Below are 25,848 nucleotides of genomic sequence, written 5' to 3' on the forward strand. Positions count from 1 at the left end.
TTAAACTATAAATTAACCGAACATTACTATTCTAATAAAATAAAAAAGTAGTACCAATTAAAAAATATAAATTAAAAAAATAAAAAAAAAATAAAAAACGAAAAAAATAAAAAAATCTAAAATTAGAAAAATATAAACACTAAATTACGAAAAATAAAAAACACTTATCTTACAAAAAATAATAAACGAAATTATCAAAAATAAAAAACAATTTATTAGCACTATAAAAATAAAAAAGCCCCCCCAAAATAAAAACATCCCCTAGCCTACAATAAACTACCAATAGCCCTTAAAAGGGCCTTTTGTAGGGCATTGCCCTAAGTTAAACAGCTCTTTTACCTGTAAAAAAATACAAAGTCCCCCCAACAGTAAAACCCATCACCCAACCAACCACCCAAAATAAAAAATCTAACTTGAAAAAAAGCCTAAGCTACCCATTGCCCCTAAAGGGGCATTTGTATGGGCATTGCCCTTAAAAGGGTATTCAGCTCAATTTCACTGCCCTTAAAAGGGTATTCAGCTCTTTTACAAAAGCCCTAATCTAAAAAAAAAAAACCACCCAAAAAAATGAAAAAACACCTAACACTAACCCCAGAATATCTACTCAAGGTTCCTGAAGTCTGAACATCCATCTCCATCCAGGCGGCGAGAAGTCTTCATCCAGGCGGCGATATCTTCATCCATCCCGGAAGCATCTTCTATCTTCATCCCGGCTGCTGGAGCAGAGCCATCCTGAAAGCCGATCACATCCTGCGTCCTCTTCATACGGTCACCCCTGTACACTGAAGCTGAATGCAAGGTAGCCATTTCAAAATGGCGTACCTTGCATTCCTATTGACTGAATTGATTCTTCAAATTCAAATCAGCCAATAGGATGAGAGCTTCTGAAATAATAGGATGAGAGCTACTGAAATCCTATTGGCTGACTTAATGCCCATACAAATGCCCCTTTAGGTGCAATGGGTAGCTTAGTTTTTTTTAGAGTTAGGTTTTTTATTTGGGGGGTTGGTTGGGTGATGAGTTTTACTATTTAGGGGACTTTGTATTTTTTTACAGGTAAAAGAGATGTTTAACTTAGGGCAATGCCCTACAAAAGGCCCTTTAAAGGGCTATTGGTAGTTTATTGTAGGCTAGGGGGTGTTTTTATTTTGGGGGGCTTTTTATTTTTATAGGGATATTAGATTAGGTATAATTGTTTTTATTTTTGATAATTTTGTTTATTATTTTTTGTAAGCTTACTGTTTTTTATTTTTCGTAATTTAGTGTTTATTATTTTTTGTAATTTTAGATTTTTTTATTTTTTTTCGTAGTGTTAGGTCTTTTTAAATTTGTAATTTAAATTTTTTAATTGGTAGTATTTTTTTATTTTATTAGAATAGTAATGTTAGGTTCATTTATAGTTTAATGTTATGTTTATTTTTTTTCACAGGTAAGTTTTTATTAATTTTAAGATAGTTACTGTATATTGTAATTTTAAGTTAGGGGGTGTTAGGTTTAGGGGGTAATAGTTTAATTTAGTGTTTTGCAATGTTTATTTAGTAGCGGCGATGTGGGGGACAGAGGTTTAGGGGTTAATAGGTAGTTTATGGGTGTTAGTGTACTTTGTAACAGTTTAGTTATGAGTTTGTGAAACATTTTTGTTTCGCAAAATCCATAACTACTGCTCTCAGATGGTGGTATGGATCATGTCGGTATAGGCTGTAACGCCGGCGCTATGGAAATCCCACACAAAAACGTCATTTTTTGAGTGCGGAATGGATGTTGCATTACAAGCTAAAATTCTTGCGGTATAGCTATACCGACACGACTCGTGATATGCGTTCCTGGCCATTACGCTGGAATGGACATTTTTTCAGCATTAAAAGCCGCACTGTAACACTTGTTATCTAGCCGATTATCATATATTACTTACAATGTAGATGTAATCTGATGGGCACGTACACAAGGTGAATGACCGTACGATTAAAGGGACACTGAACCCAAATTTTATCTTTTGTAATTCAGAAAGAGCATGCAATTTTAAGCAACTTTCTAATTTACTCCTATTATCAATTTTTCTTCGTTCTTTATTTGAAAAAGAAGACATCTAAGCTTTTTTTGTTTCAGTACTCTGGACAGCACTTTTTTAATCAGCAAGGACATCCCAGGTTGTTCACCAAAAATGGGCCGGCATCTAAAGTTACATTCTTGAATTTCAAATAAAGATACCAAGAGAATGAAGAAAATTTGATAATAGGAGTAAATTAGAAAGTTGCTTAAAATGTCATGCTTAATCTGAATCACAAAAGAAATATTTGGGGTACAGTGTCCCTTTAAGTAAACATATATGTAATATTAAGAATAACAAAAATGAACTGGATAAAGGAAAACACTAACATCAGTTACCAGACACTTCCTACAAAAACACAATAGTAAACCAGAGTTAAAAAAAAAAGGAAAGAATTCCGCTAGGTATAAGGTATAAGGGGTGGATATATTGAAAGGTCCCTCCTACAAGCAGCAAGCAGGTGATCTCCTGGCTAGACTCCTTATTTCCTAAAGGTTTAAATGAACAGATAACATATAGGGCTTTTAATTATCTGTAAATATTGGTTGAGCAAATCGCTATATGTTTTAATGTAATTGCAGCTGACATTACTAATATTCTGAAGAGGAGAGTGGTGAGAGTAAGTTATAAGGGAATGTATTAAGAACAAGTCACAACATCTTATTAAAGATGTAGTATATGCATTTATAACACCTGATTATGCTATGTTACACGTAACCTTGTACTTTGAATAATGCATGGAGAGCTATTTGAATTAAAAGCTAAACCTGAAATCTGTAATGCCGATAGTGGGCGTGACCAAATAGTGAGATATCTGGATTGGCCAAATAAACCTTGAATGAACAATCGGCCATCAGTCGGATTAGTCCATAGTCGGTCTCCTCTTTGGAAGAGTGAATCTTCGCAGCCTCTATGTGATTACCGAGATGACTGGGGGAACATTTTCTATGTGTGTAACTGTTTTGTGTGAGCGATAAGTGGTTTACCGCGGCTCTTTGCTGGTGTCAGAAGTAGTGTGCATATTACAAATAGAAAGTAAACTTGTTTGCTAAAGCGCAAATTAATTTAACGCGCGTTGGGTTAGCACGTATTCAGAGCTTTGGTTAACTGTAATGCTGGAATAAAAAGTTGCACAAAATACATAAAAAAATACATTAAAACGTACAGTTACACTTATAATAACACCATGTAATAAATATTAATGAAAAAAATATTGCATAAAAAGTTATAAGGGATCAAATATATGAGGTCTCAGGTGTTAGATAAAAAAAGGACTGCAAAGGGTTTTAACATAGAGATAAAAACATATACATGGCTAATATATAGGTACCAGTGTTTTCCCTATATTAGAGATTGACATATTCATGCCCAGACCTCCCAAACATAAGCCTGCACATGCCCACAATTAATTATCCAATCAGAAGAGCGAGAGCAAAGAATGTTAGCATTGAGCCCTCCCATATATATCTTGATTGATTAATTTCTTAAAATCAGGGTTTTAATAAAATATCTTTTAAAAGGATGGAAATCACTCCAGACCCAAACTACAAGAGAAAGACGACTACAAGGGGCAGGGCCCATATTAATAGTGGCAGAAAAAAATCTATAAAAGTTATTTGCTGTAATGGTGATTACTCTGCTAATGGCCATTAGGTGGGTTGTAAGATTACTTATCAGCAGATTTTTACTCAAGGATCTTGGGTTTGAAGAAGGTACATAAAACCCAAATGTTTTTTCTTTTGAATAGAACATTCAATTTTAAACAACTTTCCAATTTACTTCTATAATCAAATTGTATTTGTTTTCTTGTTATCCCTTGTTGAAAAGCAAGTTACCTTCAGGAGTGTGCACTTGTCTGGAGCACTATATAGCAGCAGTTTTGCAAGAATGTTATCCATTTGCAAGAGCACTAGATGGCAGCATTGATTCCTGTCATGCAGTGCTCCAGATGCCTACCTAGGTATCTCTTCAACAAAGAATACCATGGGAAGAAAGCAAATTTGGTAACACAATTGGAAACTTTTTAAAACTGAATGCACTAGATAGCAGCACTATTTCTTGTCAATTAGTTATCCAGGCATGTGCATACTACCTATCTATATAGCTCTTCAACAAAGAATAACACGAGAGCAAAGCAAATGTGATAATAGAAATACATTGAAAACTTTTTTTTAAATTGTATTTTATATCTGAATAATGAAAGAAACATTTGGGGTTTTAAGTACTGGGGTCACTTGGTTTCTTGGGAGGGTCCCTTAAATACAAAGAATAGTTGTTTATGGGGTTCGTTTGATGCAGAGGTTGAATCCAGATGGTAATGCAGTAGGAAGGATGCAGTTAGGGTTAATGCAATATGTGAACCAGAAGATTAGAGTGGGGCTATCTGGGCAGTCTATTACAATGGCGGAGGAACCAGTAGTATTAAGAAAACAGACTATCGGGGTATGGGAGGGGGTAAGAGGATTCCCTAACATATTAGAATAACACTGCCACCACCCCTAATGTATTAGAATAACACTGCCACCACCACCCCTAATGTATTAGAATAATACACTTGTCATACCTGCCCTTTGGGGCATTACAACCTGCTGCCTCATATAATACAATGGAAATAGCATATTATACCTAGGGGGCACCGAAGAAAATATGATAAAGTGACAATAAAGCTGATGTTGAAATATTTGCTTTCATTTTAGTTTTGATAGCAGCTCCGTTTTGCATCTTGGCTGTGATTAAAGAGACAGAAATGCCAAAATTAAAATGTGCAGTCATGGGTGCATTTCAGATTTTAATACAAACATGTTTGCAATGCAATTCAATTAGCAAAAATGTTCCCAATAAAAGTTATTCTAACTGTTTTCCAACAGCATACGCACATATGCTATTTGACCCATGCACCAGCATTCAAACACCACACCTTCTAAGACAGCTGACTGTGGTGCGTATTGGGTCATACAAGTCAACTGAGGTTTGGTGTTTAAATGCGGGTGCACAGGGCACTCGCAGCCTATGTGTGTATGCTGTTGAAAACATGTAATAACTTTAAATGGAAGTGGCACACAAAGGTGTCTTGGATAAAAACGAAAAAAGGCTTATAATATATATGTATTCCAGCGCTACGGAATTTGGCGGCACTATACAAATAAATGATAATAATAATAATAATAATAATAATATAAATAAACACCAGAGTGTAAAGATATGCAATATGTTGTATACTAAGATGTCTTAAAACAACCTTCCCCCTAAATCTGACATATTCTGCCATATCATACGTCATCATTTTATTTTTATATAATTTTGGTATTTATATATCTATCTCACAAACACACACACATCACATTACACTCATAAATATTAAACAATATTTTTCATTCTTTCTTTTCTTTTCTTTCTGTCTTTCTTTCTTTCTGTAAATAATGAATGCTCTCATACCATCTTCCAACAGATTAAGGTAATCATCTGCATTGTTTAATGTTTTGGAAACAAATGCTGACTTTGTCAGTGAAGTCATCAAGTAAATTGATTTTCACAGTTCCAGCAAAACATCCCATTAACAATGCTGTAAATATATGAACCAATCAGAAAAGAAAGTAGAGAGCCCAACAAACAAAGGGGGCTGGGCTGGCCAATCAGAAACAGGTTTACATGTGAATTCCAGTAACTTCAGTGTAGGGCCAGTCAGATGGGACAGTCAGGAGTTACTGTAGAGCTGCAGCAGTGCAGGGAGCTGCTTGGTCGCTGTGTGCACTGACTTGTCTATCTGACTTGTCTATAGTTGCTCATTACTCTCCGAACTGATTTGGATGTAGTAGATGGACTGTCCTGACTTGCAGAGGTAAGAATTTGTTCTTATGCTTTCTAAGGCAAAGTTCTAGTCTAGGGCAGTGATCCATGCACGGAGTAGTAGAGGGGGGAGGGACAAAGTGGCAGAGGGCTAAACAGAAGCAATGAAAAGCGGAGTACAATGACAGTCAGTGAAAGGAGCAATGGGACAAAGAGAGGCAGGGGGTAATTTAAGGTAGTGGGGCACAGGCAAAAGAACCAAGGGGGGCCATGAATAGATCAAGGTGCAAATAGAGGGAATTAAAACAATGTACTTATTATTGGGTGAGTAGGACCATTAGGGGTTTTAGTGAAAGGGAACAGATAAACAATGCAATGATAGTTTTAGTGACCTCTTGAAAACAATCTAATCAATGAAAGAGAGAGTAATACAGAAGAGGGACAGTGATCCGGAGCATACAGTAAAAGGCAGCATGGCAGGGCAGTGCACATAGGAAACTGGATGGATTCAGGGGTCTAAGTTTAGGTGCCAACAGGTGCAAGAAAGGCTCAAACGATTTCTGTGACTATTGACATTTACATTTGCTTATCTTAGTTTTTTTTTACTTTTATATAAGTACAAAGTGTATAGGTATATTTTTATTATTGTAGTAGTAGAAGTATATCACTCTGTGTAACCACCTACAAAACAATGGCTGGTTATATTTTATTATAGTTTGTAATGCTTTTATAGTCAATGGGTGTATAAGATGAGGCACAGTGAATAAAAAGCCTCAGGACAGGATTCGTGTAGTGGTAATTCCGTGTATAATGACTAATTGCCCTCAAGGTCATCAGTAATGCTGTGTAATATTTAATGTTACTGGGAAACTAAAATGTTTCTTGTTTAAGAAGTCAGTGTCTGGCACAGGGGCTGATAACATGAAATAAATAAATATTAGAATCCACCAAGAATGTGAGGAGCCACACTTGGTTATGTAGCAGGGAAGAATTATTATCAGCATGTGCATTGGGGGGCATTTGAGCAATGCTTATGATGTTATTACATAGATATAGGTTGGATAATCCATGGCAGCCCAAACTATAGTAATCTCCAGCTCAACAATGTTTCTGTTTTGCGGAAAACATTTGTTATTTTTTTTTTTATATATAAAAACCATGTTCATTTGTATCACTCTCTGCAAATTTCTGCAGTATCTGCAGTTAAATGACATTAATTTGTCTGTAATTTGTTATTATAAAATTTGATTATAATATAATTTGATCTTTTGCATAGTGTAACATAATGTGGCCCCCAAACCCATCTCCTCATTAGTAACTGGCCTGGGCAACTCTGGGATAATCTAAAAAATAATGACTCATGTCTCCCCGGATTTGGCAAATCCTGTCCTAACAAGCTACAACAAACATAAAAATAAAGGTTTCTTGCTTAACGTGCTTTTATTAAAAATGCTAATTTTTCTAGAGTAAGCAGTTTTTTAGCTTTACAACTACACCTGTTTGTCATTTTTTTATTGTAGCCTCCTCAGTAATTAGAATTTATCATGACTGTTAATATTGTTAAAACATTCTCCGTGCTCTCTCTTCATTCCAAAGAGTTTTACTCAACTATTTAACAGGTGCAGAATGTGTCAGCCAAAACTTGTGGTGGGTCAGTAACTTCTTAGAATATCCCCATTACATTTTTAAATATAATAATGCTGCTATATAGTGCTCCAGAAATTGGCCAGCTCCTAAGCATACATCCTGTTTTTCAACAAATGATATCAAGAAAACAAAGACAAATTGATGCTAGAAGTATATTACAAAGTTGTTTAGAATTGCATGCTTTATTTAAATCACGAATGAAAAAATCTTTAATACTTTGTTTACACTACTAAATATATAATTTAAAATAATTTAGAATTTTTTTTTTGGGTTTTTTTTTGTATCTAAAACAGAATGCTTTTAGAATGTGTTACTTTTTTTGTTATAACTTGATTTTCCTGTACTGGAAAAAAAAATATTTGTTTTTAAATTTGTGTGGGATCTCACTACCCACTGATAGAGATGTGGGAGTTGCAAGTTTTGTATATCAGCCAGCGAGATTCATGTTTTATAATGTTTTAGGGTTCTGTAGAGACTTGTATTATTGAGTTTCTTACACCTTCTTCCTCCAGCTAAATCCATTTTTTCCCCTTGAAATAATATTTTGTAAAAGCTATTTAACTTGAAGTATATTTTAAAATTCTCCTTTCCATAAAATAAAAATAAACATTGACTTCAATCTCCTTTCAACTGAATAACCTGACAGCACAGAAAGTGGTTTGCAGAATTTTTCTGTAGCCAGGCATAAAAGAAAATGTAACTCAAAAATGATTTAATCATGTGTATATATATATATGTGTGTGAGGAATGAAGATTAGTTTATTTTTTCACCTTCTCATTGTTTGTTATATAAAAAATGCAAAAATACTGTCTTTGAAACAATTAAAAATCTAAAGCACCATTTTAACTGTCTCTTCCTACGTCGTGTATGGTGTGTTTTTTTTTAATTTGTTTGTACAACTGTAATTATAGTTCTACTTTAATATATGATTTTCTAATAATTCTTTGTATTTATTGGATATTCAGAATGTGACTATTGGGTTTTTGTGGTATTCTCCCCAAAATGAAATTCTAAAACTGATTCTGATTGTATTATAATGTATTTGTCAATGACAGGAAAAGCAGCATCATGTATTGGCTTTGAAGAGACATAAAACCCAAAATGTATCTTTCGTGATTCAGATAGACCATACATGTTTTAAATAACTTTCTGATTTCTATTATCACATTTGCTTCATTCTTTTGGTATCCTTTGTTGATGAAGCAACAATGCACTACTGGGAGCTATTTGACCACATTGGGTGAGACAATGACAAGAGGCAAATATGTGCAGCCACCAATCACCAGCTAGCTCACAGTACTGTATTGCTGCTTCCAAGGCTACCATGTATGCTATTCAATAAAGGATAGAGAATGAATATGGAACATTGCTTATAACTGCGTGCTCTATCTGAATCGTGCAGGGTTCATTTTTACTTTACTGTTCTTCTAAGTATATATAATTTTTTATTTATTTGTATTTTTTTATTTTTCTTCTAATGCTTCATGTAGCAGGTGCAGGGTTTTCCCAAGTAATATTATTTTCCTACACATTCCTTGACCTGGGAAGTATAAGTTAGCAACTTGCTATACATAATGCTTATTCATGTGCCAAACAGGATGGGAGCAGTTAACTCAAATGATTAATTATATTGTCATTTTTACACTTTCAGGATGTCAGCTATAAATAAATTGCGCCTGTTTCCATCACTTGATGCCATATCAGCAGAGGAAGCTTGGACTGGGACTACGTCTGTATTATTCACCATCTAGATAACGACCTGAGAACCAGCGAGTGGGCTTTTTACTTGTGAGCACTGAGTGTTGCAGGGATAATGAGTTCTACAGGGATTGTTTTGCTTGGCACATTTTTACTGCCTATTGTGCAAGGACACAGCCTGTTCACATGTGAACCCATCACAGTGCCCAAATGTATGGGCATGAGTTATAATATGACATTCTTCCCAAATTTAATGGGACACTATGATCAAGATATAGCAGCGTTGAGAATGAAGGTAAGTGAGGTTCTTGTCTACGTATTTTGCAGCTAGTAACAATCATTGCAATGGATATCTTAAAGCAAATCATAAAAGGGACATACAAGAACAATATTATTATTTGTTAGAACATTTTAGTATTGCACTTTTGCTTGAGCAGAACTGTAAAGTTTTTTTTAAAGTCAGAAAGGTACCATTGGTTTATTATTATTATCAAGTATTTCTAGAGCGCCAACAGATTCCGCAGTGCTATAAACACAGTCGGTATACAGGATAACATTTATAGGGATCAAATGGGTAGAGGGCCCTGCCGAGAGTTGCACTGTTGTAGTTGGCTCTTATGAAGGCGATCTACAAACAGCTGGGCCCATAGGCTTACATTCTAAGGGGTTCAAGGGGAAAACAATAGAGGTAGGAAAGGTTAGTGTAGGTTGTATGCATCCCTGAACAGTAGAGTCTTTAGAGAGCGTTTGAAGCTGTTAAAACTAGGGGAGAGTCTTGTGGAGCAAGGCAGGGAGTTCCACAAGATGGGGGCCAGTCTGGAGAAGCCCTGTAAACCGGAATGTGAGGAAGCAACAAGAGAGGAGGAGAGTAGGAGATTGTGAGCAGAGTGAAGGGGGAGGGAGGAAGAGTATCTGGAGACCAGGTCTGAAATTTAGGGTGGAGCAGTGCAGTTGAGGGCTTTGTATGTCAGAGTGAGGATTTTGTGTTTAATCCTGGAGGCAAGAGGAAGCCAGTGAAGGGATTGGCAGAGAGGTGCAGCAGATGAAGAGCGAAGTGTAGGGAAGATGAGCCTGGCAGAGGCATTCATTATGGATTGTAAAGGAGCTAGGCGGCAGCTAGGTAGAGCAGAGAGGACGGAGTTGCAGTAGTTGAGGCGGGAACGGATGCAAGAGTGGATTAAAATCTTAGTTGTGTCTTGTGTAAAGAAATGTCTAATTTTAGAGATGTTTTTAAGGTGGAAGCGGCAGGCTTTAGCCAAGGACTGAATGTGAGGAGTGAAGGAAAGGTCTGAGTCAAGTGTGACCCCAAGACATCGGGCATGCGGGTTAGAGGTAATGACGGAATTATCAACAGTTATAGAAAATTGGGGGTGGAGATTTTGGAAGAAGGGGGAAAATTAAGGAGTTCAGTTTTGGAGAGAATTAGCTTAAGGTAGTGAGAGGACATCCAAGGTGATATATGAGTAAGACAGTTAGTGACACGGGTTAGTACGGAAGGAGGTAGGTCAGGTGCAGAGAGGTAGATTTGGGTGTCATCGGCATACAAATGGTATTGAAACCCGTTGGACTTTATTAAGGAACCTAATGATAACTTGTAGATTGAAAAGAGAAGGGGCCGAGGACAGAGCCTTGAGGTACCCCAACAGAAAGTGGTAGCTAGGCAGAGGATGCTCCAGAGAAGGCTACACTAAAGGTAAAGTTAGACAGATAGGAAGAGAACCACGAGAGAGCTATGTCGCCGATGCCGAAGGATTGGAGGGTTTGGAGCAAAAGAGGGTGGTCAACAGTGTCCAAGGCTGCAGACAGATCAAGGAGGATAAGCAGAGAGAAGTGGCCTTTGGATTTTGCTGTAAGTAGGTCATTGGTAACCTTGAAAATTGCTGTCTCTGTGAGTGATGGGGACGAAATCCAGTTTGCAGTGGGTCAAGAAGAGAGTTTAGTGTAAGGAAATTGGATAGACGTGCATATACTAGCTTTTCGAGGAGCTTTGAGGCAAGAGGGAGTAGGGAAATAGGGCGGTAGTTGCATGAGGAGGTTGAATCAAGGGAAGGTTTCTTGAGGATAGGTGTGACAAGTGCATGTTTTAGAGATGAGGGAAATATACCAGTGCTAAGGGAGGGGTTGAAAATGTGTGTGAGTATGGGGGTGAGGGTAGAAGAGAGGGAGGGGAGTAGCTGTGAAGGGATGGGGTCGAGGGGACCGGTAGTGAGGTGGGAGGACAGTTTAAGGGCAGAAACCTCTTCCTCAGTAACAGGGGCAAAAGAGCTAAATTTATGGGTATTTTGGGTTTTGGATGATTGTGAGCTTTTAAGGGGTGGAAGATTGGTAGTATGTTAAGAGCTGGTTTCATTTCTGTTGAAGTCAATTTTGTTATTGAAGTGGCTGGCAAAATCTTGAGCTGAGAGAGAAGTTGTATTAGGAGGTGTGGGTTAGCGGAGAAGAGTATTGAACATGGGAAAACAGCTATGATCCCCTCATGAGAAGTAATCATTTCTAGGCTATAGCTAGGTGTAATACCCTTTGCATTAAACAAAATAATAGTGTTCAATCAATAGTGCTTTAACCCCTTCTGGACGGGGCGAATGGACAAGATCAGAAAAGAAGTTCAGTTATAAACAAACCGGAAAAACCAGCGCTATTCCCTTAAGGTGCCTTTTGTTGTAGCTAGAGAGCTGATTGGACAACAATTCAAACCTTTAGCTCACAGAAAAAGTGGGCGGCATAGTGCGGGGTATTTGAACTTTATATCTGTATTAAAAAGCAAGTTATAGCACATATTCATTACAACTGATGAATTAAATTATATCTAAAATATCACTAACATTCCAGATCTGTTATAAAGGGGGGAGTTTGCCATCACTTTAAATCTGTCCTTGGTCTATGTAGCACACTAAACATATAAAAACATTTTTTTAAATATATATATATATTATGTATCACAGCAGTATGAAGTTGATCATGTATGATAGTTTGTTGTTGTTTTAATAAGGTTACATATTAGTTATACTTAATTGGAGTTGGACATATGCTGCACAGTTGCCCAGGAAAATAGTAGTGGAATTTTTTAAATCTTCAATAGTATTTGTCACACTGGGCCTTCAGATTTGACAACTAACCATGTGCGAAATACCAATGTGCATGTGTGCAATAGTCCAGAAACAGATTTTGGGAGTGAGAAACTTTCATTCTGGCAGTGAGAGGTGTTACTGGATGTCAAGTTTCTTCCTGTGACCATATCTTTAACAAATAGAAAATTTAAAAGGGCGTTAACATTAAAATTAACTCCCCCCGTAAAATGGTTAGAGGGACATGAAACCCACTTTTTTTCTTATTTCATGATTCAGATAAACCATGTGATTTAAAGCAACTGTCCATTTTACTTATATTAAATAATTTGTTTTGTTCTCTATCTGTATTATTTGTTAAAATATGTAACTATGTAGGCTCAGGAGCTGCTGATTGGTGGCTGCACATATATACCACATGTTATTGTTTAAACCAATGCATTCAGCTATCTCTCAGTAGTGCATTGCTGCTCCTTTAACAAAGAATAACAAGAGAATGAAGCAAATTAGATCATATAAGTGAATTGGAAAGTTGTTTAACATTGCATTCTCTATCTGAATCATGAAAAAAAAATGTTTCATGTCCCAAACTTTAATTTTGACTTTAGTGTCCCTTTAAGTCTTCCAATATCAATAGCTATTGTTGCTCTTTATTCTATGAAAATATAATTTGTTTTGATAGAACCTGGTGTATGTATGTATATGTGTGTGTGTATGTGTGTGTGTGTGTGTATGTGTATGTGTGTGTGTGTATATATATATATATATATATATATTTATACAGGGATATTCTGATTAGTATTGACATATAGTTGCTTGTTGATCCAATCCAAGAAGAAAGCTTTGGAAATGGTTTCAATATGGGGAGTAATTGCCTTCTTTTGGATCAGCAATAGCAACAGGAATGTGTGAAATTTGTAACTATGGATTTGTGTTTTTATTTGTTTGTTTGCTTTATTTCAACCTATATTACAATGTTATATCTTGTATCTCTATATTGTTCTTTATAAAACTGTAACCTAACCATCTATCACTTTGTTCTGTGTGTAATCACTGTTTACTGTCACCTGTCAGTATTTAACCATTTGAGTGCTAAGCACTTTCCCACCTGGGTGCTAAGCTTTTTTTAACTTTTTTTTTTCTTTCCAAGACTTACAATTACCTTTCCAACGGTGGGTCTTGGGGGTCTGTAGCTGCTTAGATGCCTGAGATACAGGCTTCTAAGCAGCATGCCCCCTGCTCCTGTACTTAACATTTTTAAGTATAAATAAAGTTGCGCGGTGACGCCATCATGTTATTGCGTGTGACGTCACCGTATATAACGTGAAGTCCTGGTGATGCCTTTCACTATGCAGACCCGATTGCTGGAGTAGGAGCAGGTGGGAGCCCCTAGATCTCCCTCAAGGTGGGAGAGTGCTAGCGACGGCTCTGAGCCGTCGTTAGTACCAGAGTGGGAAACTCTGCGACGGCTCAGAGCCATCGTTAGCACTCAAGGGGTTAAACTGTGTAACAATGTAGAGAGATGAAATCTATAAAATAGCATTACATTAATCCTCTCACTGGAGATAATGGAATGTTTGATGAACCCGCCCTTGTGATTGGAAGCTGTGTACAAATGTTTCCATTACAGATACGTTGACATTTTGTAGGGAGTGTGGGATATTTGTCAAGTAAATCTTCCATATATGCTCTATACAGTTTCCATCTCCATAATGAGTTTAATAAGACTGATATCACTAATTTCAAAATGACCTAAAAATATATTACAAGTGTAGATGTCTATATCAACATCCAAAAAGTAAGTCTCAATAGCTTTATGAGTAATGTTTTCTCAACTAATATTTGATTTAACCTTCGTGGACATATATCTACAATTTTCTGCTTCTCATCACTATGGTTACCAGATGGCTGGTATTTTATTGACTAGGCCAGTATTTTTATGGTTCAGGTGAAAAAAAAAAATAATTAAAGGGATATGAAACCAAAAAAAATATTTTGTGATTCAGACAGAGCATACCATTTTAATTTTTTGTTGTTGCTATGTTCCCCTGATATTCTGTGTTGAAGAGATACCTAGGTAGACATCTGGAGCACTACATGGCAGGAAATAGTGCTGCCATTTAGTACGTTTGAAATGGATAACATTCTTGCAAAACTGCTGCATATATTGCTCCAGAAATGGGCCGGCTTCTAAGCATACGTCCCTGATTTTTAACAAAGGATACCAAGAGAACAAAAGTAAAAATTGTTAAACGAACTAAATTACAAAGTTGTATAAAATCTCATGCTCTATCTGAATCGTGAAAGAAAAATGTTGGGTTTCATATCCCTTTAAATATAGAAATAAAGTTATCATGGTGAAACCTGTGTTGGACTCTAATAAACAAAGAATCATTTAAAATCAGTTCTAGCAGCTTTAGTTCCTGATTTATGCTTTATAAATATATATATATATATATATATACTAATGATCTTTGCCGTTTATTTGTTTTCCATAAAAGATAGCAACCCTAGTCATGACTTATTAATGTTAATGTTCTGGTTTTAAATTATGTTTTTCCTGTCAGGCAGATATCCTGCCTAAGGATTGGTGATGTAAATGGGAGTAACTGGGTAGTTTAAAGGGACATTAAACACCTCCAGATGTTAATATAAATTGTTTAATTGCACGTAGTAAAACTTTCATTACTTATTTTGTCTTTTTTTCCTGTAATTTAATTCTAAAAATTGTGGGCTTTCGAATTCATATTAAACATGGAAGTGCAGACACAGCTATATTCCACGCAGTAATTGGTTGCGCACGCTAGTAAGCCATTTATAGCCAATACTAATTGGTCTCAGCAGAAAATGTAACCTAAGTTATTGATTTCCAATAGTAACACAACTAATATAATTTAAAAAAAAATACATCTACAAATTATTCTCAGGCTAATCTTTGCTCTGAGTACATCATTCAAGTAATGGTTTCTTTACTGTTTAATGTCCCTTTAAAACCATGTGATATCTGAGATTAGAAAGGTTATTAGCTGTTTTTTCACAGAATTAAGAAATTGTAAAATTACAACAACAAAAAAAGGTTTTTATCTGCAGCTATGTCTAAAATGATGTGAGTAACTCTCATTTTACATAGTAGAATTGCCCAAATTCTCAAAATTAACCCCCAAAACTAACACAGACAACCCAAGGTAATGATCTAGGCAGATTTTGGTATATTTCATGATACAATTTGACCGTGAAATGCGATCATACTAAAAACTTTTTCACAAACTTTGGGATTCTCGCTGAAATTTAGTTACACACAACCATTGCAGCCATAAGAAAAAAGGTTGTAAAAGCTTCTCTAGTATCCCCTTTGTTTAGAAATGGTAGACATGCATGGCTTTGCTATTGATTTTTGGTAATTAGAAGGCCACTATTTGAAGCTGTGCACCACACTGTTAAAATTCCTGGCAGCGAAGGGGTTAATCAGTTGGCTGTTAAGGGTAACAGTTGCTGTAGTGTAGGGGTTACACTCCACCTGACACCTTTCAGATCCTCCCAAATAGCTGTCTCTTTCCCCTCCCACTGGTCACCACCATTTTCCACCATCTTCGGTATTGTCAGCCATTCTGCCAGTATGTATTTTAGGCCCTTTTTTTTTTTTTTATTATTATTATTATTTTCTGTAGTGTAGGGATTCCTCCCTTCTCCCTGATCCTTCCCAAATATCTCTCTTCCCTCCCCTTTCCCACTGCACTGCCATCTTTGTTACTGACATTCTGCAAGCAAGCAGTCTGGTGTGCACATGTTTTATTTATTTGTTTTTATCCAGTAGTGTAGGGATCTGTTGTGTCACTGTATCACATCTGGTTTCATATGGTAGCGAAGCCCAATCAGTGCTCCCTTACCATATGAAGGCAGGTGCCTTCTGACTCCAGCTGTGGTCATCTCTGTCAAAGATGAAAGCAGGAACCACAACATGCACCAGAGTGTTGAACGTAGGTACTGTGTCTCATAGCACCTACGTACATTTTGCTCAAGGGGTTAACATATTTGTTGCAAGTGGGTCTTAGGGCTTTCTACTAATTTTTAATAATATCTAGACTAAAGGAATTACAGAGTTAAACTTAGAGCTCTAATTCCGTGGCTAGTTAAAGGGACAGTTTACTCAAAAAAAATTCCCCTTTAATTTGTTCCAATAATCCACTTTACCTGCTGGAGTGTATTAAATTGCTTACAAGTAGTTCCTTTACCCTTATATCAGCATTTGAAATAGTTGATTTAGCATGTGGTATCCCCACCTATTCTGAAAGTTTGTGGCCGCAGGTCCAAGCTATAGATAAGCTTTGTAAACACAGCCAGCAGAAGAAATTACACTCCCAGTGGGATATAGCAGAGATAAGGTAATACAATGTTGATTTTCCATTGTTCTCTCCAAGTACTGGTGATTGTTTTATGGACAGATATAACATAAAGAAGCAGGTATATGTACACAATGTGATACAGTAATGAGATCTGATTATACCTACAAGCTCAACCCATTTTATTAGGTTGTGGCTTCAAAACACAAAATCAGAGCTTTAAAATACACAAATAAACCTTAAAAAGCTTATTTTCATACATTTTTTACTCTGCAGTTGGTAATAAAAGCAATTGTAAACACATTGAGGGAAAAACTATTTTACAGTATACTGTCCCTTTAACTGTTTCAAGATATGGAAAGAACAATACTAGACTCCTATTGTAAGTCCTAAGTAAACAGAGAACTGGTAAATAAATAAAGTTTTAGGAGAAAAGAGGAGAGTGTTTGAACAAGGTCACACTCAGTCTACTGTGTTTTGTTGGGCAAGAAATGTGCCAACTACAGTCACATTCCATTGCTGAGTTTTCAGAACTGTGTGCTAATTATATGCAACATATGTCTTGGCCTAAGCAAACAATTTTCATTACATTAGGCGATAACGTGCACTACCAAGATAATACTTTGATGGAAAGTCATGTTAAAGGGACAGTCTACACCTTAGTGATCTTAAAGTCTTACTTTAGCTTCGGCTGCAAATACCCTCCTGCACCCATTTCTATATCATGCAGCAATAATGGTAAAAACGTTATTATAAGTTGACTATTGTTTCAGATCGTGATGTCATCAGTAGGTGGAACTTAGCAGCCATTTCAAAGTGAACAGAAACATTAGTAATTTTAAAATGACTTTTTTACTATTACTGCTGCAGGATATAGAAAAGGGTGCAGGAGGATATTTGCAGCTTAATCTAAGTAAAACTATAAGATTATTAAGTTGTAGACTGTCCCTTTTAGTTTCATTAAAAGACACCAAGAAAAGAAGTCAGTTTTATATTAAAAATTAACTGATTTTTTTTTTAACTGCACACTCTATCTGAATCATGAAACTTTAATTTTGGTTTCCTTATCCCATTTATTCTGCAGTGATATTATAGGATCCATGGATTACGTTGCAGGAGCTGCTTTGGAGCAGTTGCAGAGTGAGCCTGCTTATAGCAAGTTAAGAAGCAGCAGTCATATGACCGCTCCTTTTTTAACCGCCAAGATGGCAAGGATAAATCACCTGAACTCGTTAATTCTGTGATTGACAGGCCCTGTTCTTGTGCAATAAGTCACGCCAGAGCAGGGGCTGGCATTACACAAGATATTTTCTTATACAATGACAACTGCAGCAGCAGAGAAACAGCTTCCACTGTCCGTTCAACTTGAAGAAAGATGGACAGGTTCCCTAGCTGGGAACGTTGTTCTTCTGTCTAATGTTAAATAGGTCACTGTGCTTTAAGGCTGTTTACTTTATCTTTTTATCCAAATCACTGAATAAAATGGATTTATTATTTGCCATTTTCTGTAAATATTTTGACTTGCAGCTCCTAGATCTTCTGGAAATCTATCTTTACAGCATCTTTCATTACAGAGTCTTCTCTTCCTTTGTATTGTGCACGGATTCTTTGGAATGTTTGACTCTGTAGACTGGGGCTTTGTTCATTCCCTGTCAGCAAGACGAAACAGCACCCTGAATCTGGCACAGAGCCATAGAAAACAATGGCATTTCCATCCTGAATCACACAGGTTTCATCAAGCTCTGAAACTGTGGAGATATCATTTGTCAGAACAGACAGTTGAGAGCAAATTATATTTTATCCTTTTTAATGCCAGAGGCTCCACTGCTCCAGTAATACATAAACCCTTTCTGGCTTAAATATCTGAAGAAACGGCCGGGTTTAAAATGATCGTTGATATTTTGCATTCTGTGCTTTTTTTTTTTTTATTGTTTTTAAATATTTTTTATTTTGTTAAATTGTTTTGGAAATGTTCTGACACCTACAAAAGGACTCATCTGAAGTTATAATAAAATGGACAGACAGGTCTTTCGTAGCTAAAAAATCTTTTTTCTAGATCTTTCAAGTCCAGTTTCAGAATTCTTGTGGCAATAAAATCAATACATTGCTTTGTTGTTATGAAGATTCTGGTGTGATCTGCTCTTCCCAAATAGATTTCGCAACTCCATTCTGTCCACTGTCTGTTAAATGCTGAGATAACTACTGGTAATTTAAAGGGACAGTCTACTTGATTTTTTTTATTGTTTAAAAAGATAACGCATTTACTACACTTTCCCCAGCTTTGCGTAACCAACATTGTTATATTAATATACTTTATAACCTCTGATAGTTGTTAAGCCCCTGTAGGCCACCTTTACCTCAATGCTTTTTATTAGCTATTTACAACCAGGCAATGCTTGTTCATTTGTGCAATATAGATAACATTGTGCTCAATCCAGTGAAGTTATGCAGGGACCAGCACTAACTGGCTAAAATGCAAGTCTGTTAAAAGCACTGATATAAGGAGGCAGTCTAGTGAGGCTTAGATACAGGTAATCCATAGAGCTAAAAAGTATATTAATATAACAGAATTAGTTATGAAAAACTGGGGAATGAGTAATAAAGGGATTATCTATCTTTTTTAAAAATAACAATTTTCAAGTAGACTGTCCCTTTATGTAAGAATGATTTTTCCTTAGTAATTGCCACCACCTCTGCACATATTGCTAACTCAGGGCCAACTACACTCTTCCTGTAGCTAAATATGTGCAATATGTGCGTGTGTGTATCAGTGTTCCCTCTAAGGCTAGTTTTGTTAGAGAGCCAGCAGTGAAACAGTTAATTAGAGCAATTATCAAACATTACACAATGCAGACTGCAAGGTGTGGTTCTCTTATTAAGGGCTAGATTACAAGTGGAGCGCTAATTTATCGCATGCCCACAAACAGGCAAATTTGTCCTTTTGCAGGCACGTGATAATTAACCAGAGATCAGATCTCTAATTCATTTTCTAAAAGTGCGCTAAATGTCCCCAAAATAGAAGGTCTTTTATTTTTATTTTAAAATGTAGCTTTTTTTTTGTTTTAAAATAAAAATATACTGCACTAGGTAGTTTTAAGGGGTTAAAAATTGGCGGGTGGGGTGGAAAAAAACTGCACTGAAAAGTGCCTTTACATTGCGGTCTAAACACATACATATATATGTATATATTAATTTACATATATATTTAAAATTGCTGCGCTACTTACCCCCTTCACTGCGTGTAGGTTCTGTGCGGTGTATGACGGCATCAGAACGAGGCTCCCTTTGGAGCCTATGGAAGTGCACTCTTGTGAGCGCAATGCTTCCATGCAATGCGATTGCGAGGTAGCGTTCACATTGCACCTAACTCATAATACCTGCGCACATTAGCGCGCGCTGGTATTACTTATTTGAGTGCAAATTTTGCTTTAGCGTGAGTGATATTTTGTGCTCATCTTGTAATCTGGCCCTGTTGCACTGCTGACCTGCTCACAAAACTGGCCTTAGAGGGAGCACTGGTGTGTATGTATCATGTATAAAAGATCGGGGGCAGCTAATATGCAGTGGACCCCCCTGTAGATGCCTATGACTACATCCTTTCTCTATGCTACCTCATCTTCAGCTATTGTTCTGTACAAAGACATTCTCCAGAAGAGTGTGGAATGATAACTCTTGTTTGGATGCTTGAAAATTATTTTGATCAATTAATGTATTGTTATTATTTGTATCATTTGTATATTTGTAATGCACCAGCAGATTCCTTAGTGCTGTAAGACAAGGCAGGGGAGGCAGACTGGTACAAAAGTATTATTACAGGGCCCATAATCTAAGTGATATGTATAACACTGGTTACTAGATGTCAAACACTTGTCAAGCTTTTATAGATATCATTTCTTTCACACAAGACTCTCTATAATGTTTAGTAATCATGTAGGAAAATACTTAAAGGGACAGTAAACCCCAAATTGTTCTTTCATATTATTTTAATCAGCTTTACAATTTACTCCTATTATTAAATTTGCTTTATGCAAAAACAAAAGAAAGAAAATAAGAATAAGTAATCCTTACATAAAGATAGGGAATTCAGCACTCTCCACACATATAAATCCTAAAAATATATTAATATATAAAAAAAAAAAGGATCTTCAAAATGTATTCCAAAGGCTAGTGTAGAGCTTGGTGGAGACAGAGAACAAAACTTGAAAAAAACAGCATGCGTTTAAAGCACCAACATTTTATTGCAAAATCACCCAACAAAATGTATTCTTTTAATATATACATTATATCTATGAGAGACGTCTCTAGGGGATAGAATATAAGTGTAAAAATAAACAGGCTTTAAAATAGAGCTTCAGAAAGGAGAAAATCTACAACTCCTCTATCAGAGGACAGCCCCAAAACACATATAAGGGATATGCTGTCATGATAACAATATGAGGATCTATGTAGTAGACTCCCAAATAAAGCCAATAGGATACATATAAAGCCAATAATACACAAATATGCATAAGTGAACAAACTTAGGAAGTTTGCAATAATAGATTGTAATCACAGAAGCAGCAGAACACCGTAATCTTATACCGACAACTAAACACAACACCACAATCAGAGGGCCGTCCCAAAATAAAGGGTTAATACTGTAATAATATATATAGAAGATCTATGTGTTTAGACAAAGGTATGGTATAAATGCAGACATCGTAAACTGTAGAATACATATAACCCAATTTATAGGTACCAAAGAAAGCATTTAGAACAAGATAAGTTCGTGTAGGTGGTCAATCTTTCTTTGTGGCTGTGATATAGTAAAGTAAATGTCCAGGCATCCACTTATTGTGCGGTAGGAAAAGGAGTTTCCACTGCCTGATAAAAGCAGCGATCCGAACACTCACAGTCTCAGATGTAACAAAATCACGACTCCGTAATCCACCGCTGCATCAAGGCATGCACATAAACAGTGAGGTGCACTCAAACAGCCGATTGCTCCAAGCAAACAAATTCCATGAAGTTTGAAACAGAAAGTAATGAATCCCACAGGTAGGTGTCTCATCAGAGAGATCAGCTGCTGCCTACGCGCATTTCATCCCCTTGACTGACAGGGACTTCCTCAGGGCTGACGTCATTGTGAAAACCCAAGCCTTTTGTAGGCTAAATGAACCACGCCTCCGAGAAATGATGAACATATTTACAAACATAAAAATTAATTAAAAAAGTTGCGAAATATATAAATTAAACATTGATATATATTAATTTGTTACAAAATAAATGAGAGATACGTATTAAAGGCATACAAATCCTAAACTAAAAATGTTAGGGAAAATACAAAAAGGTGACGGCACTTTCCCGGATTCAGAGAATGCAGACAAAGGGCTTTATAAAACACTAAATAGTGTTTAATTCGTCATTTAACAAAACAAGATGCTAAAAAAATAATAATCATAAATTCTTATACTTCTTTGCTATATTATAAATAAATACATAGTATATCACAAAAAGGCGGAATCGAACCAAAACCTCAAAATTAACAATACCTCACTAACACATACTAAATGAGACTTAATCCACTCACCTAAATAGAGGAATGGCTACATATTGTGAAAATCTAGGGCTTCTTGAAGCTTGAAATTATCTATATAAAGACAATGTTTAATTCCCAAGCCAAACCAAGGAACTTAATGAGAGAAAGGTTCAGATTAAAATATCCTGAGGCAAACTCAACTAACAACGAATATAAATATATAGCAATAAGTTAACAGGCACTAAAGCCAAAAACTCAGACACTTTCACAGATCTTATGATTAACAAGTAAGTTTGGAATAAACCTCCAATGGACGGAATCGAACCTTAGACCTAAAAACTTCAAATAACTAGCTAAAGGATCCTAAATAAGTCGCCTAAGTAAGGGAATAACCACAAATTGTGGAAATCTAATGCTCCTTAAAGCTTAAAATTATCTATGTAAAGATATTTAATTCCCAGGCCAGAACTAGCAAACTTAAGAAGGAAAAGGTTCTAATCCATAAGCCCTAAAGTGAACTCAACTAATGACAAATATAAACATATAGCTAGAAGTAAACTACCAATAGTACAAAAAGATCAAAAGCACTTTCGCAGAGCTTGTATTAATTCGTATCTATATATACCAAACAGCCCAGGGAAAATCAATTTGAGACTATTAGTCAAAAATCCGAAAAAATATATATACAGCAAGTGTATATTAAACACTTGAAAAAGAGAAGGAAGAAAAAGAGAAATACAAAGACAAAAAAATATTCTTAGAGTTTCCATAGATAGACATTAGAAACAACACTAGATGTTTACAAAAAAGGAGCAAATTCTAATTTTTCATTCAACACAGTAGGTGCACACGTATGTAAACGGTAAATCCAACCTGTTTCTTTTTGGAGGAGACATTTATCCTGATCTCCTCCTCTCTTATGTGTTAAACCAATGTCAATGCCAATAAATGTAATTAACTCAAACTCCGAATCGTGATAAGTCTGAAAATATTGTGCTAAACTGCTAGTCTCTTTATTATTTTTGATATCATCACAATGTTCCCTTACTCTGTCTAGGAGTTGTTTTGTCTTTCCTACGTTAAACATAGGGCAAGGACAAAACCACAAATAGACAACTCCAAGTGTTTGGCAATTAATTGGATAATTAATTCGAAAGGTCTTACCTCCAGTTGAAAAACTATTAGTTCTAACAATGAAGCCACAAGACACAAATTTTCCGCAGGGAAAACTACCTTTGTAAGACTGATGCATTGTGAGCCAATTCTGTTTAGGAGTTTTAGCAAAATGGCTTTTTACTAAACAATCTTTAAGACTCAAAGCTTTTCTAGCAGTCAACAGGGGACAATCACCTACTTTCCCTGCCAATTATTTTTTTTTAGCAAGTAAAAAATGCCAGTTCTTGGCCAAAGTGTAGCGAATTTTGTCACAGTGGCAATTATATTGTGTAATAAATCTAAGATTAGTTTGTTCAACTGCTTTATCACCTTTAGAGAACAAAATATCTTCTCTTTTGAGTTTTCTCATTCGATTCAGTGAGCTTTTGACTATATTTTTAGAGTAACCTCGAGCCAGAAATCTCTCTTTCATTTTTTTTGGCATGAAAGTCAAAGCTAGAATTAGTAGAACAATTTCTGCGTTTGTAAATTAAATGTGCTTTATTCTCGTGGTACCCTTTGTTGAAGGAGCAGCTACACACTACTGGGAGCTAGCTGAGCACATCTGATGAGCCAATTAAAAGAGGCATTTATGTGCAGCCACCAATCAGTAGCTAGCTCCCAGTAATGCATTGCGTCTCCCGAGCCTACCTAAGAATGCTTTTTAACTAAGGATACCAAGAGAATAAAGCAAATTAGATAACAGTAAATTGGAAAGTTATTTCAAATCAAATTTTCTGTTTGTATCAGGAAAGAAAAAAAAAATAGGTTTCATGTCCCTTTAACACTCAGTTTATGTGCATGAATATTCCAAGAGGCCAAACAAAGGTTACATAGAGCCTAAGGGCCTTGCTGTGAATCACATACATGTATTGCAGGTAAAGCAACCAAAACATGTTTATTTACTTAAAAGCACACACCAGTTTTGGGGTTTTTTTTTGAAGGGGGGGGGGGCTTAGTGCAGCATAATTTGTAAAGCTACATTTTACTTCTTAAAATATTTTGGAGCTATTTAGCAAAGTCAAGGATGCTGTCATTAAACAAAGGCCTGGTGTTTTCATACTTGAGAGGTACAAAGTACTGATGTGCTTGAGTGACCGTGGGAATGTTCCATTCTCTAAAAAGGAAGTTTCACTATAGTTCATAAGTGGTAAATAAAGCTCCAGTACTGGTTAACCTTTTAAAGCCGTTATGCCGTTCCATTCCGTCATAATTAGACTGGGCTTTAAAGCCGTTATGACGGAATGGAACGTCATAACTAACGGCTGTCCTGAAGCCTTCTGTGCTTCAGGGATTTAATCGCGGTCTGGAGGGCGTTCCTAGGATTGTAGGGACGCCCCCCAGATGCGATCCAATAATTGAAATCTCGCGATCGTATGCACGATCGCGTAGTTTCAATTTGTCTACATCGGAACAGTTGTTCCGATGTAGGCACTTTAACCCTGTCACGAAAGGGTTAAAGCTCTCAAAGTCATAGGGACCTTGTTGTTGTAACAAAACAGATCCTGCATGTGAATATGTAGAAATTACATTTATTTACTTTTTATTTTTAACTGAAACATTTTGTTAAATTTACACTCTGATCAAATGTATTACTTTATCTTTGTATCCTTTTGAACATAACTGCTTTCAATTAGATTGTATGTAAATAGGCTCAGTAGCATACATAACCCAAACATTTTCTTTTGTGATTCAGGCAGAGCATTACATTTTTTTAAAAAAATTCAAACTTACTTCTATTATCAAATTGACTTTGTTCTCAGGTATTCTGTGTTGAAGAGATAACTAGGTACATAGCAGGGAATAGTGCAGGCATCTAGTGCTCTTGCAAGTGCTCATAAGCTTAAACCTCAGATTTTCAACAAAAAGATACCAATAATTGATAATAGAAGTATATTAGAAATGTGTTTATATGTGCATGCTCTATCTGAATCATGAAAGAACAATGTTGGGTTGTTCATATCCCTTTAAGCACTATATATATTCAGTATGTGCATTCACCATTCATTTTATGAACAAATTTTGAATCTGGCCATGGGTAGCGGCATTCGCTTCTTTTCTTAGATGGAAAAATATTTGTTTGAAAGCACAACACACAAAGATCTGGGTAAGAATAGATCTTTGTTGCACTTTAGAGACAAATGCTGCTACCTGCAGCCAGATTTTGTAATTCGTTCATACAAATGAATGACGAATACACATACCTAATATGTACAACATGGCTGCAAACACTACTGCTGACAGTGTTTTTCCCATTCTCCGTTTGTAGATGACACAGGCAATTTTGGAATCTCAGTTCAGTATTGCATTCACCATACTTATGCGCACTCTTAATTATACACAATTTTTTAACAGGCAAAAAGCAGGGTATTTCTTGTGAGATTACAGATGCCAGATTACAAGTGGTGTGCAAATTTTTTCACTTGCTCGCTAACTCTGCTCAAAGTAATAAAAAATGGTCAGATTAGCGTGTGCATTACAAGTTGAAAGAAAAAAGTTAACGTAAGAGCTAAAGGTGCGCTAACTTCAGGGCTTCCATGTAGAGTATATTTAAATTGTAGTAGGTATTCAGAAACATTGATAAAACACAA

General features: G+C 36.0%; 1 protein-coding gene across 1 annotated transcript in view; it reads left to right on the top strand.

The window, feature by feature from the left end:
• Positions 1 to 5,740: 5,740 nt before the first annotated feature.
• The window catches only part of FZD6 (frizzled class receptor 6), a 107,970-nt gene continuing 87,862 nt past the window's right edge, over positions 5,741 to 25,848 (top strand). Inside the window, exons 1-2 of the mRNA XM_053715265.1 lie at positions 5,741 to 5,885; positions 9,133 to 9,474. Of these exons, the coding sequence (XP_053571240.1) occupies positions 9,295 to 9,474 (180 nt within the window). The 5' untranslated portion in view covers positions 5,741 to 5,885; positions 9,133 to 9,294. The remainder of the gene's footprint in view (positions 5,886 to 9,132; positions 9,475 to 25,848) is intronic.

The sequence above is a fragment of the Bombina bombina genome, chromosome 5, assembly GCF_027579735.1.
Source record: "Bombina bombina isolate aBomBom1 chromosome 5, aBomBom1.pri, whole genome shotgun sequence".
In the NCBI taxonomy this organism is placed as follows: Eukaryota; Metazoa; Chordata; class Amphibia; order Anura; family Bombinatoridae; genus Bombina; species Bombina bombina.